The sequence below is a fragment of the Drosophila subpulchrella genome, unplaced genomic scaffold (assembly GCF_014743375.2).
Source record: "Drosophila subpulchrella strain 33 F10 #4 breed RU33 unplaced genomic scaffold, RU_Dsub_v1.1 Primary Assembly Seq53, whole genome shotgun sequence".
NCBI lineage: Eukaryota > Metazoa > Arthropoda > Insecta > Diptera > Drosophilidae > Drosophila > Drosophila subpulchrella.
Window position 1 is genome coordinate 669,059 of NW_023665690.1, and position 14,070 is coordinate 683,128.

The 14,070-nt window shown below is 38.5% G+C and overlaps 2 protein-coding genes across 3 annotated transcripts in view; both read left to right on the top strand.

Moving 5' to 3' along the window:
- LOC119562496 (RNA polymerase I-specific transcription initiation factor RRN3-like) overlaps positions 1-6,836 on the top strand; it is a 55,148-nt gene extending 48,312 nt beyond the window's left edge. For both annotated transcript variants that reach the window (XM_037875703.1, XM_037875704.1), the window contains exons 5-6: positions 6,192-6,441; positions 6,503-6,836. In XM_037875703.1, the coding sequence (XP_037731631.1) occupies positions 6,192-6,441; positions 6,503-6,671 (419 nt within the window). In that variant the 3' untranslated portion in view covers positions 6,672-6,836. The remainder of the gene's footprint in view (positions 1-6,191; positions 6,442-6,502) is intronic.
- Positions 6,837-9,308: 2,472 nt separating this feature from the next.
- Positions 9,309-12,409, top strand: LOC119562493 (RNA polymerase I-specific transcription initiation factor RRN3-like). Its single transcript, XM_037875699.1, has 3 exons — positions 9,309-9,351; positions 11,765-12,014; positions 12,076-12,409. The coding sequence occupies exons 1-3, from the start codon at positions 9,309-9,311 to the stop codon at positions 12,242-12,244; spliced, it is 462 nt and encodes a 153-aa protein (XP_037731627.1). The 3' UTR covers positions 12,245-12,409.
- The last annotated feature ends 1,661 nt before the right edge of the window (positions 12,410-14,070 follow it).

Consider the following 14,070-nt stretch of genomic DNA (forward strand, 5'->3'; position numbering starts at 1 on the left):
TTTTTCAACAATTTTCGGCCAATCAGTATATAGTAATTATTAGAAAAACTGTGTACATAAAATGGTTCATTTGTCTTAAAAATACTATTGCTGGGTAACATAATCAAGTTGTTCAATGTAATAGGACCATTTGATGTCAAAACTTCACATTTATTATTTTGAATGGGAAGACGAAATATATTTTTATTGATCATATTTATTGTGGATCCTGTGTCTATAAGGCATTTGTATGTGCAACCTTTGTATGCTATTTCTATGTACTGGTGTTGTCCGGGGCTGCTAACCGAAAATTTTCGTTTGGTTCTGAGCTATTTTGATTTTCTTCTTTTGCATTTTGGATGGATTGTATCTGTTGTTGCCCTTCATTAATCAACATAGTATTGATTGTGGTCATAATACTGTTGTTCATAATAATAAGGTTTGCATTTTTATTACGGATTTCTAGATTTTTATTTAATTCAAAATTAATATGTTCTTCATATATTCCCTCATTTTGTGCGTATCTTTATGAGCCAAAATAGTGAATAATTGTATTGGTAATTTTCTGATCCGTATTTTAATCTTTGATCGCCTGTACATAAATAAGAAAATCTTGTTGGTTACCTTCCAGATGCAATTTCAAATTCAGTAGTTGACGTCGTGTTTCCGCTTCTTCGCAGAATGCTCTCAGATTTCCCTTATAAGGTGTCTCCCCGAAGTTCTCCAGTAGTTTTTAGTTCGGTGTTTGCGCTTTTAATTCTGCAATTAGTCTCGATTTAAGGGTAGGCCAGTCTTCGATGCTCGGAAGGCCCAATAATCGTGAATCTAAGTTTCTTTCAATGGCTCCAAGTAAAATCCTCTAATGACGCACATCATCATTAGTTTGGTAGAGTGAAATTACATAGTCCACTCTGCTGATGAAGGTGTAGAGGGTTTCTTTATCACCCTTAAATGGCATGATGTCTTTTAGTTGCCGACGACCCTTCAGCAAGGTTGTTGTCGTTTAGCGCCACGATTTGGGGAGCGGCTATATTTGGTTGCTCCATTGTTATTGTAAAGTTGTGATTTCATTGTTACAGTAAAAATAAAAGTTTTGTTTTAGTGTTTGTTTAACTTAGTTTTTTTTTAATTGTACATGTTATTATTTTTATTTTTGTAACTGCTAGTTGCCTTTTGACTTATTGTGTTTTTTAGTTTTGTTTTTAATCTTCCACTTTTTGTTGGAAAACCGAATTGGAATTATATTCCAAGTTGAGGGTTGAAGGGTCGCATAATTATTAATCGAGAACTGAATTATAAAATTTTATTTATTTTCCACTCGACGTTATTTTTTTTCGAATACTATTTGTATCCTACCGACTGCGCTAGTAAAATGTTTATTATTTGAATGAGTCGAACTAATGACCCGTCAGTTGACTAAGGACAACGCTATGGAGAATAAATTAAGGAAGATTTAGTTTAACGTCTTTATTCGATTGATCTCAGCTTAAGACTAATTTCTTGTGACAAAAATCGTTCTTGTGCTACCCTTTGTTTACAAAAGTTTGGGATATTGATTGTACATAAGTTTGGGATCGAGTCTCCCGCTTGGGATATTGATTTTATACAATATTTTTGAGAGTAAGAGTGCTACTCAGGGTGCGTCAATTAGTGATTTATGTTATTAAAAAACCGCATTGCCTGCTCCGGATGTGGATTGTTTACATTAATTCAGCGTGGGATCGCCTACGCTGCATATTCTTATATCTTGGTACATAACTGAATATGTGAATATGTCACTATATATATATATATTTCAATAAAGACTTATTTAGACTTTAGACTTTAGACACAACGATCGTGTGCATTGGGAAGGGGAAGTGGGTGGGGAAGTGGGAGGGGAAGTGGAACGATAAAGTAGAAATGATAAAATGCTAAGAAGGGAGAAATGAAGATGGTAAAGGAGGTGGAGAATATTCTAGAAAATTAAAAAGTGTTTCAGAATCGACTACCGGTATAAAAAGTGTTTCAAAATCGACTTCCGGTATAACAATGTGCCAAAACCGGTATAAAAAGCGTGCCAGAATCGACTTCCGGTATAAAAATAGAACCTACATACAAAACCGGGCCAGAACCGACATAAAAAAAAACCGTACCAGAACCGACATAAAAAACCGTGCCAGAACCGACTACTACTACTACTATTTATACCCGTTACTCGTATAGTAAAAGGGTATACTAGATTCGTCGGAAAGTATGTAACAGGCAGAAGGAAGCGTTTCCGACCCCATAAAGTATATATATTCTTGATCACCGTCTGTCCGTCTGTCCGTATGAACGCTGAGATCTCGGAAACTATAATAGCTACAGTACTGGGATTAGGCATGCAGATTCCTGAGATTCCTGCGCAGCGCAAGTTTGTTTCAGCAGAGTGCCACGCCCACTCTAACGCACACAAACCGCCCAAAAAAACGGTGGCTCCTACAGATTTGATGCTAGAATAAATATTTTGACTGAAATGTATTGTTCTCGTCAATACCTATCGATTGACCCAAAAAAAAAATTTGCCACGCCCACTTTAACGCCCATAAACTTCAAAAAATAGTAAATATGAACGTGGATATTTTGGATACTATCAAAGATATAGAATATGGATCTCAGATTTAGATTCCGTAGCCTTGTACGCAGCGCATGTTTGTTACGCGAATATGCCACGCCCACTCTAACGCCCACAAACCGCCCAAGCCTATGGCGCCCACAATTTTCATGCTAGATACAAAATTTTAACTGAAATGTATTGGTCTCGTCAATACCTTGCCACGCCCACTCTAACGCCCATAACGCTTAAATCTGTCGTCCACCCACATATCCATATATAGAGATCACGGGTAGGTGGCGCATTTCAATCTCGCTTTGCTGCTTGCATATATCCATTTCCCTTTGGTCCCTTAAGCTGAGTAACGGGTATCTGATAGTCGAGGTACTTGACTATAGCGTTCTTCCTTGTTATACCCTTGCAGAGGGTATATTGATTTCAGTCAGAAGTTTGCAACGCAGTGAAGGAGACGTTTCCGACCCCATAAAGTATATATATTCTTGATCAGCATGACTAGACGAGTCGATCTAGCCATGTCCGTCTGTCCGTCTGTCCGTCCGTTTCTACGCAAACTAGTCTCTCAGTTTTAAAGCTATCGGGCTGAAACTTTGCCAAAAGTCTTATATCTTTTGCAGGTAGTATATAAGTCGGAACCAGCCGGATCGGACAACTATATCTTATAGCTCCCATAGGAATTTTTTAAATTATATCCTTGGTGTTTTTTAACATATAACCTCCTACGCTTGGAAATACCATTTTTTAATTATTAATTAATTTTATTAAAATTGGACGAATATATCATACAGCTGCCATAGGAAAGATCGGAAAATTGGTAGGAAAATAATATGAAACAAATTATAGCTTCGGTGCTTTTAAACATATAACCTAACCTCCTACGCTTGGAAATAAAATTTTTCAATTAGTTCTGAATTTGGAATTTAATTTTATCAAAATCGGACGACTATATCATATAGCTGCCATTGGAACGATCGGAAAATTGGTGGGAAAATAATATGAAACAAATTATAGCTTCGATGTTTTTTGACATATTATCTATTGGGACTATTGGCAATATCATTTTTTGTATTTTTAAATGTAATAATTATAACTGCAAGGGTATACAAACTTCGGCTTGCCGAAGTTAACTTTCTTTCTTGTTTTTTATTTATTTTCTAAAAACCGGAATGCTCTGTATATGCATTGCTCCGATAGAAACGACCTGCAAGGGTACATAAACTTCGGCTTGACGAAGATATCCTTCTTTCTTGTTATACCAGTTACTCGTAGAGTAAAAGGGTATACTAGATTCGTCGGAAAGTATGTACCAGGTAGAAGGAAGCGTTTCCGAACCCATAAAGTATATATATTCTTGATAAGGATAATTAGCCGAGTCGCAGCGCTAGTTTATTTCAGCAGGGTGCCACGCCCACAAACGACTATAACACCCAAATTTTTTTATATTTTGTAAAAATTCAAATGAGATTTAATAGGACCATTTGATGTCAAAACTTCACATTTATTATTTTGAATGGGAAGACGAAATATATTTTTATTGATCATATTTATTGTGGATCCTGTGTCTATAAGGCATTTGTATGTGCAACCTTTGTATGCTATTTCTATGTACTGGTGTTGTCCGGGGCTGCTAACCGAAAATTTTCGTTTGGTTCTGAGCTATTTTGATTTTCTTCTTTTGCATTTTGGATGGATTGTATCTGTTGTTGCCCTTCATTAATCAACATAGTATTGATTGTGGTCATAATACTGTTGTTCATAATAATAAGGTTTGCATTTTTATTACGGATTTCTAGATTTTTATTTAATTCAAAATTAATATGTTCTTCATATATTCCCTCATTTTGTGCGTATCTTTATGAGCCAAAATAGTGAATAATTGTATTGGTAATTTTCTGATCCGTATTTTAATCTTTGATCGCCTGTACATAAATAAGAAAATCTTGTTGGTTACCTTCCAGATGCAATTTCAAATTCAGTAGTTGACGTCGTGTTTCCGCTTCTTCGCAGAATGCTCTCAGATTTCCCTTATAAGGTGTCTCCCCGAAGTTCTCCAGTAGTTTTTAGTTCGGTGTTTGCGCTTTTAATTCTGCAATTAGTCTCGATTTAAGGGTAGGCCAGTCTTCGATGCTCGGAAGGCCCAATAATCGTGAATCTAAGTTTCTTTCAATGGCTCCAAGTAAAATCCTCTAATGACGCACATCATCATTAGTTTGGTAGAGTGAAATTACATAGTCCACTCTGCTGATGAAGGTGTAGAGGGTTTCTTTATCACCCTTAAATGGCATGATGTCTTTTAGTTGCCGACGACCCTTCAGCAAGGTTGTTGTCGTTTAGCGCCACGATTTGGGGAGCGGCTATATTTGGTTGCTCCATTGTTATTGTAAAGTTGTGATTTCATTGTTACAGTAAAAATAAAAGTTTTGTTTTAGTGTTTGTTTAACTTAGTTTTTTTTTAATTGTACATGTTATTATTTTTATTTTTGTAACTGCTAGTTGCCTTTTGACTTATTGTGTTTTTTAGTTTTGTTTTTAATCTTCCACTTTTTGTTGGAAAACCGAATTGGAATTATATTCCAAGTTGAGGGTTGAAGGGTCGCATAATTATTAATCGAGAACTGAATTATAAAATTTTATTTATTTTCCACTCGACGTTATTTTTTTTCGAATACTATTTGTATCCTACCGACTGCGCTAGTAAAATGTTTATTATTTGAATGAGTCGAACTAATGACCCGTCAGTTGACTAAGGACAACGCTATGGAGAATAAATTAAGGAAGATTTAGTTTAACGTCTTTATTCGATTGATCTCAGCTTAAGACTAATTTCTTGTGACAAAAATCGTTCTTGTGCTACCCTTTGTTTACAAAAGTTTGGGATATTGATTGTACATAAGTTTGGGATCGAGTCTCCCGCTTGGGATATTGATTTTATACAATATTTTTGAGAGTAAGAGTGCTACTCAGGGTGCGTCAATTAGTGATTTATGTTATTAAAAAACCGCATTGCCTGCTCCGGATGTGGATTGTTTACATTAATTCAGCGTGGGATCGCCTACGCTGCATATTCTTATATCTTGGTACATAACTGAATATGTGAATATGTCACTATATATATATATATTTCAATAAAGACTTATTTAGACTTTAGACTTTAGAGATAAAATGATAGAGATAAATGATAAATGAGATTTAGTTCTTATCAATTAATGCATCATGTCACATAGGAAGGGGGTGGGGTAGGGAGATAAGATAAAGTTTCTTAAGCAGTGTCCACACACAAACAATAATACGTAAGACTTGCATTTGTGTGCGTAAATGTAAGGCGCTTGCCAAAGCCACATGACCGTTTACAGGTCGGTGTCGCGGCAGAGAGCCGGCAGAGGACTACCAGACTCGCAAGTCAGGCCAGTGGGCACCACTGTTTAAAGTAAAGGTTCATCCTAATTCGATCCGATTATCCGATTTTTACAAACTCTCATATACAATTTTATAAAATGGGGGTGAGGGTATGGCCTTAAAAGTTGTACTAAAAAAGCAGCCCTAATGACATAGTCTGAAATACCTAAGCATGTACATATACAACAGTATTAAATTGTTATTTTTTAAAATTTTTTTTTAGATTTGCATTTTCTTGAGTGTCTGCAGTTATCCCGCATCGCGGGATGTCACTTAAATCCCCTGCGATACTGTCTAGCCTCAGTGGCCACAGCATTCGCTGATGTTTCGAGAACTTACCAGCTGGCCTACTGTTATACAGTTTTGCATAGTAGCCCTCGGCGTAAACTACCCATTGTTTCCGTCCGTGGAAAATGTAAGACCGAGGAAAAGCTTGAAACGTTATTCCCCTTCAACCACTATGTGCTAAAGCTGTAAGTATTCATCATATAATTCCTTATATGCCAATATACAAAAGTCCTTATTCATTTTAAGATCGAAGAAGTATATTGAGGCCAACTTCATAGTTCACCAATGCAAAGGCACGGATAATTGTGTGTGTGGCTCTACCAATAAGTCCCTTTCTACACCACCAGATGACGAGGAGGACGATTTCATTATATCGGACATGCTAAAGCATTTGGAAATGTCTACGAAGCAATAGTTTGACAAAAACGGTACCCTTTCATCTTCACCGTCTTCCGCGACTTACCATTTAACTTATTTAAGAAATGTGATGAAGTTATGGACTCTAAGTTACCTTTACCAGTGAAAAAACAGTTTCAACGAATTTATTTGTCTTTAAAAAACATACGTGTAATTAATAAACGAAAACCAAAGGGAACACCAGCCTTGTGAGATTTTTGTATTCGTTCATTATCTATATCGTTTTAATTGGTCTACGCGTCGTCCCTCTCCCCTTACCCAGGATGAGAGTTCTGTGGACAGAGAGTGCAGTCATGTTTTAAAAACTCTCCGATTTTAGTTTACGTTTTTAGCATACAAACTAGGAGAGCGGCCGGAAATTCCTCGAGGAGGCGACGGACAAAGGCTGACCCTATTAGGAAGAGCAGCGTACTGACGAGAACGCCAGAAAAAGTGTGAAGTACGAGGGCAAGAGGCCTAGCTCCCGCTCAGCAGGAGAGGCAAGCAGCCCAAAAGCTGCCGGATTAGACCTGGGTATGAAAGCCAGGGAGTTTGAGGAAGCTAATGCGATGCACAAGGCACCGGCAACAAAGCCAGTAAAAGGGAAAAAGAACCAACCTCAGGCAGAGAGCAAAAGCGATTTTTTGAGATCTGGGAAAAGCCAAAAGACATCTGGTCAAGCAGAAGATTCCTTGACTTCTGGTTCAGCTCAAGTTTGTTATCCGAATACATTCTGCCCACAACGCTAATGGCTGTCGCTAATGTCTTGTAAAAGTGTATTTGAAATTTGGTTTTGTTTATCAAAAACCATTGTAATGAACTTTTTTTTATATTTTTGCTCCGTACGAAATTAGTGAGACTAGCTCAGTAGATTTGTGCGTTCGTCCCACCATATTTATGGTTAACGTGGCCGACCGGCTAAACAGTAACAACAGTTCAGAATTTTGGTTATGAGGCGTTTATAAACGGCTCCGGATCCAAAGTGTATGGAATTGTGCTGATGCTTCTCGTGCGACGACGTCTCGGTGATCCTTCGTGCTTGTTGGCCTCCGCCGCACCGGATACTTCCACTGCCAGTCGTAAGAGATGGCGAAGAGTTGGGCTGTTGGGGCTTAGGGATGGGACAACGTTCTCTGACTAGGGTGAGACGGTGCCACGTCTGCCCAATACTGCTTGAATATTCGGGCATTCGTTCGACGTCGCCAGAGCTGTACTCGTAACAGTCGACCGGGTCTCCTCTATACTCCTCCCAAGCACTTGGTTCCCCATTAAAAGGAATCACCTTTCATACCGGACTCAAGGTAGTTAACGGCTGCGCTTTCCAGACTTCTGTCAGGATCGGCAAGATTCGCCGGAGCCACGGGCAATCAAATAGCTAGAGCAGTCCTCCTAAGTGTCGACCGAGTTTTCACTCAACTTAGCCGTGTATTGCCAGCTACCTTTGTTTGCCACGCCCACTTTAACGCCCATAAACTTCAAAAAATAGTAAATATGAACGTGGATATTTTGGATACTATCAAAGATATAGAATATGGATCTCAGATTTAGATTCCGTAGCCTTGTACGCAGCGCATGTTTGTTACGCGAATATGCCACGCCCACTCTAACGCCCACAAACCGCCCAAGCCTATGGCGCCCACAATTTTCATGCTAGATACAAAATTTTAACTGAAATGTATTGGTCTCGTTAATACCTTGCCACGCCCACTCTAACGCCCATAACGCTTAAATCTGTCGTCCACCCACATATCCATATATAGAGATCACGGGTAGGTGGCGCATTTCAATCTCGCTTTGCTGCTTGCATATATCCATTTCCCTTTGGTCCCTTAAGCTGAGTAACGGGTATCTGATAGTCGAGGTACTTGACTATAGCGTTCTTCCTTGTTATACCCTTGCAGAGGGTATATTGATTTCAGTCAGAAGTTTGCAACGCAGTGAAGGAGACGTTTCCGACCCCATAAAGTATATATATTCTTGATCAGCATGACTAGACGAGTCGATCTAGCCATGTCCGTCTGTCCGTCTGTCCGTCCGTTTCTACGCAAACTAGTCTCTCAGTTTTAAAGCTATCGGGCTGAAACTTTGCCAAAAGTCTTATATCTTTTGCAGGTAGTATATAAGTCGGAACCAGCCGGATCGGACAACTATATCTTATAGCTCCCATAGGAATTTTTTAAATTATATCCTTGGTGTTTTTTAACATATAACCTCCTACGCTTGGAAATACCATTTTTTAATTATTAATTAATTTTATTAAAATTGGACGAATATATCATACAGCTGCCATAGGAAAGATCGGAAAATTGGTAGGAAAATAATATGAAACAAATTATAGCTTCGGTGCTTTTAAACATATAACCTCCTACGCTTGGAAATAAAATTTTTCAATTAGTTCTGAATTTGGAATTTAATTTTATCAAAATCGGACGACTATATCATATAGCTGCCATTGGAACGATCGGAAAATTGGTGGGAAAATAATATGAAACAAATTATAGCTTCGATGTTTTTTGACATATTATCTATTGGGACTATTGGCAATATCATTTTTTGTATTTTTAAATGTAATAATTATAACTGCAAGGGTATACAAACTTCGGCTTGCCGAAGTTAACTTTCTTTCTTGTTTTTTATTTATTTTCTAAAAACCGGAATGCTCTGTATATGCATTGCTCCGATAGAAACGACCTGCAAGGGTACATAAACTTCGGCTTGACGAAGATATCCTTCTTTCTTGTTATACCAGTTACTCGTAGAGTAAAAGGGTATACTAGATTCGTCGGAAAGTATGTACCAGGTAGAAGGAAGCGTTTCCGAACCCATAAAGTATATATATTCTTGATAAGGATAATTAGCCGAGTCGCAGCGCTAGTTTATTTCAGCAGGGTGCCACGCCCACAAACGACTATAACACCCAAATTTTTTTATATTTTGTAAAAATTCAAATGAGATTTAATAGGACCATTTGATGTCAAAACTTCACATTTATTATTTTGAATGGGAAGACGAAATATATTTTTATTGATCATATTTATTGTGGATCCTGTGTCTATAAGGCATTTGTATGTGCAACCTTTGTATGCTATTTCTATGTACTGGTGTTGTCCGGGGCTGCTAACCGAAAATTTTCGTTTGGTTCTGAGCTATTTTGATTTTCTTCTTTTGCATTTTGGATGGATTGTATCTGTTGTTGCCCTTCATTAATCAACATAGTATTGATTGTGGTCATAATACTGTTGTTCATAATAATAAGGTTTGCATTTTTATTACGGATTTCTAGATTTTTATTTAATTCAAAATTAATATGTTCTTCATATATTCCCTCATTTTGTGCGTATCTTTATGAGCCAAAATAGTGAATAATTGTATTGGTAATTTTCTGATCCGTATTTTAATCTTTGATCGCCTGTACATAAATAAGAAAATCTTGTTGGTTACCTTCCAGATGCAATTTCAAATTCAGTAGTTGACGTCGTGTTTCCGCTTCTTCGCAGAATGCTCTCAGATTTCCCTTATAAGGTGTCTCCCCGAAGTTCTCCAGTAGTTTTTAGTTCGGTGTTTGCGCTTTTAATTCTGCAATTAGTCTCGATTTAAGGGTAGGCCAGTCTTCGATGCTCGGAAGGCCCAATAATCGTGAATCTAAGTTTCTTTCAATGGCTCCAAGTAAAATCCTCTAATGACGCACATCATCATTAGTTTGGTAGAGTGAAATTACATAGTCCACTCTGCTGATGAAGGTGTAGAGGGTTTCTTTATCACCCTTAAATGGCATGATGTCTTTTAGTTGCCGACGACCCTTCAGCAAGGTTGTTGTCGTTTAGCGCCACGATTTGGGGAGCGGCTATATTTGGTTGCTCCATTGTTATTGTAAAGTTGTGATTTCATTGTTACAGTAAAAATAAATGTTTTGTTTTAGTGTTTGTTTAACTTAGTTTTTTTTTAATTGTACATGTTATTATTTTTATTTTTGTAACTGCTAGTTGCCTTTTGACTTATTGTGTTTTTTAGTTTTGTTTTTAATCTTCCACTTTTTGTTGGAAAACCGAATTGGAATTATATTCCAAGTTGAGGGTTGAAGGGTCGCATAATTATTAATCGAGAACTGAATTATAAAATTTTATTTATTTTCCACTCGACGTTATTTTTTTTCGAATACTATTTGTATCCTACCGACTGCGCTAGTAAAATGTTTATTATTTGAATGAGTCGAACTAATGACCCGTCAGTTGACTAAGGACAACGCTATGGAGAATAAATTAAGGAAGATTTAGTTTAACGTCTTTATTCGATTGATCTCAGCTTAAGACTAATTTCTTGTGACAAAAATCGTTCTTGTGCTACCCTTTGTTTACAAAAGTTTGGGATATTGATTGTACATAAGTTTGGGATCGAGTCTCCCGCTTGGGATATTGATTTTATACAATATTTTTGAGAGTAAGAGTGCTACTCAGGGTGCGTCAATTAGTGATTTATGTTATTAAAAAACCGCATTGCCTGCTCCGGATGTGGATTGTTTACATTAATTCAGCGTGGGATCGCCTACGCTGCATATTCTTATATCTTGGTACATAACTGAATATGTGAATATGTCACTATATATATATATATTTCAATAAAGACTTATTTAGACTTTAGACTTTAGAGATAAAATGATAGAGATAAATGATAAATGAGATTTAGTTCTTATCAATTAATGCATCATGTCACATAGGAAGGGGGTGGGGTAGGGAGATAAGATAAAGTTTCTTAAGCAGTGGTGTCCACACACAAACAATAATACGTAAGACTTGCATTTGTGTGCGTAAATGTAAGGCGCTTGCCAAAGCCACATGACCGTTTACAGGTCGGTGTCGCGGCAGAGAGCCGGCAGAGGACTACCAGACTCGCAAGTCAGGCCAGTGGGCACCACTGTTTAAAGTAAAGGTTCATCCTAATTCGATCCGATTATCCGATTTTTACAAACTCTCATATACAATTTTATAAAATGGGGGTGAGGGTATGGCCTTAAAAGTTGTACTAAAAAAGCAGCCCTAATGACATAGTCTTAAATACCTAAGCATGTACATATACAACAGTATTAAATTGTTATTTTTTAAAATTTTTTTTTAGATTTGCATTTTCTTGAGTGTCTGCAGTTATCCCGCATCGCGGGATGTCACTTAAATCCCCTGCGATACTGTCTAGCCTCAGTGGCCACAGCATTCGCTGATGTTTCGAGAACTTACCAGCTGGCCTACTGTTATACAGTTTTGCATAGTAGCCCTCGGCGTAAACTACCCATTGTTTCCGTCCGTGGAAAATGTAAGACCGAGGAAAAGCTTGAAACGTTATTCCCCTTCAACCACTATGTGCTAAAGCTGTAAGTATTCATCATATAATTCCTTATATGCCAATATACAAAAGTCCTTATTCATTTTAAGATCGAAGAAGTATATTGAGGCCAACTTCATAGTTCACCAATGCAAAGGCACGGATAATTGTGTGTGTGGCTCTACCAATAAGTCCCTTTCTACACCACCAGATGACGAGGAGGACGATTTCATTATATCGGACATGCTAAAGCATTTGGAAATGTCTACGAAGCAATAGTTTAACAAAAACGGTACCCTTTCATCTTCACCGTCTTCCGCGACTTACCATTTAACTTATTTAAGAAATGTGATGAAGTTATGGACTCTAAGTTACCTTTACCAGTGAAAAAACAGTTTCAACGAATTTATTTGTCTTTAAAAAACATACGTGTAATTAATAAACGAAAACCAAAGGGAACACCAGCCTTGTGAGATTTTTGTATTCGTTCATTATCTATATCGTTTTAATTGGTCTACGCGTCGTCCCTCTCCCCTTACCCAGGATGAGAGTTCTGTGGACAGAGAGTGCAGTCATGTTTTAAAAACTCTCCGATTTTAGTTTACGTTTTTAGCATACAAACTAGGAGAGCGGCCGGAAATTCCTCGAGGAGGCGACGGACAAAGGCTGACCCTATTAGGAAGAGCAGCGTACTGACGAGAACGCCAGAAAAAGTGTGAAGTACGAGGGCAAGAGGCCTAGCTCCCGCTCAGCAGGAGAGGCAAGCAGCCCAAAAGCTGCCGGATTAGACCTGGGTATGAAAGCCAGGGAGTTTGAGGAAGCTAATGCGATGCACAAGGCACCGGCAACAAAGCCAGTAAAAGGGAAAAAGAACCAACCTCAGGCAGAGAGCAAAAGCGATTTTTTGAGATCTGGGAAAAGCCAAAAGACAACTGGTCAAGCAGAAGATTCCTTGACTTCTGGTTCAGCTCAAGTTTGTTATCCGAATACATTCTGCCCACAACGCTAATGGCTGTCGCTAATGTCTTGTAAAAGTGTATTTGAAATTTGGTTTTGTTTATCAAAAACCATTGTAATGAACTTTTTTTTATATTTTTGCTCCGTACGAAATTAGTGAGACTAGCTCAGTAGATTTGTGCGTTCGTCCCACCATATTTATGGTTAACGTGGCCGACCGGCTAAACAGTAAGAACAGTTCAGAATTTTGGTTATGAGGCGTTTATAAACGGCTCCGGATCCAAAGTGTATGGAATTGTGCTGATGCTTCTCGTGCGACGACGTCTCGGTGATCCTTCGTGCTTGTTGGCCTCCGCCGCACCGGATACTTCCACTGCCAGTCGTAAGAGATGGCGAAGAGTTGGGCTGTTGGGGCTTAGGGATGGGACAACGTTCTCTGACTAGGGTGAGACGGTGCCACGTCTGCCCAATACTGCTTGAATATTCGGGCATTCGTTCGACGTCGCCAGAGCTGTACTCGTAACAGTCGACCGGGTCTCCTCTATACTCCTCCCAAGCACTTGGTTCCCCATTAAAAGGAATCACCTTTCATACCGGACTCAAGGTAGTTAACGGCTGCGCTTTCCAGACTTCTGTCAGGATCGGCAAGATTCGCCGGAGCCACGGGCAATCAAATAGCTAGAGCAGTCCTCCTAAGTGTCGACCGAGTTTTCACTCAACTTAGCCGTGTATTGCCAGCTACCTTTGTTTGCCACGCCCACTTTAACGCCCATAAACTTCAAAAAATAGTAAATATGAACGTGGATATTTTGGATACTATCAAAGATATAGAATATGGATCTCAGATTTAGATTCCGTAGCCTTGTACGCAGCGCATGTTTGTTACGCGAATATGCCACGCCCACTCTAACGCCCACAAACCGCCCAAGCCTATGGCGCCCACAATTTTCATGCTAGATACAAAATTTTAACTGAAATGTATTGGTCTCGTTAATACCTTGCCACGCCCACTCTAACGCCCATAACGCTTAAATCTGTCGTCCACCCACATATCCATATATAGAGATCACGGGTAGGTGGCGCATTTCAATCTCGCTTTGCTGCTTGCATATATCCATTTCCCTTTGGTCCCTTAAGCTGAGTAACGG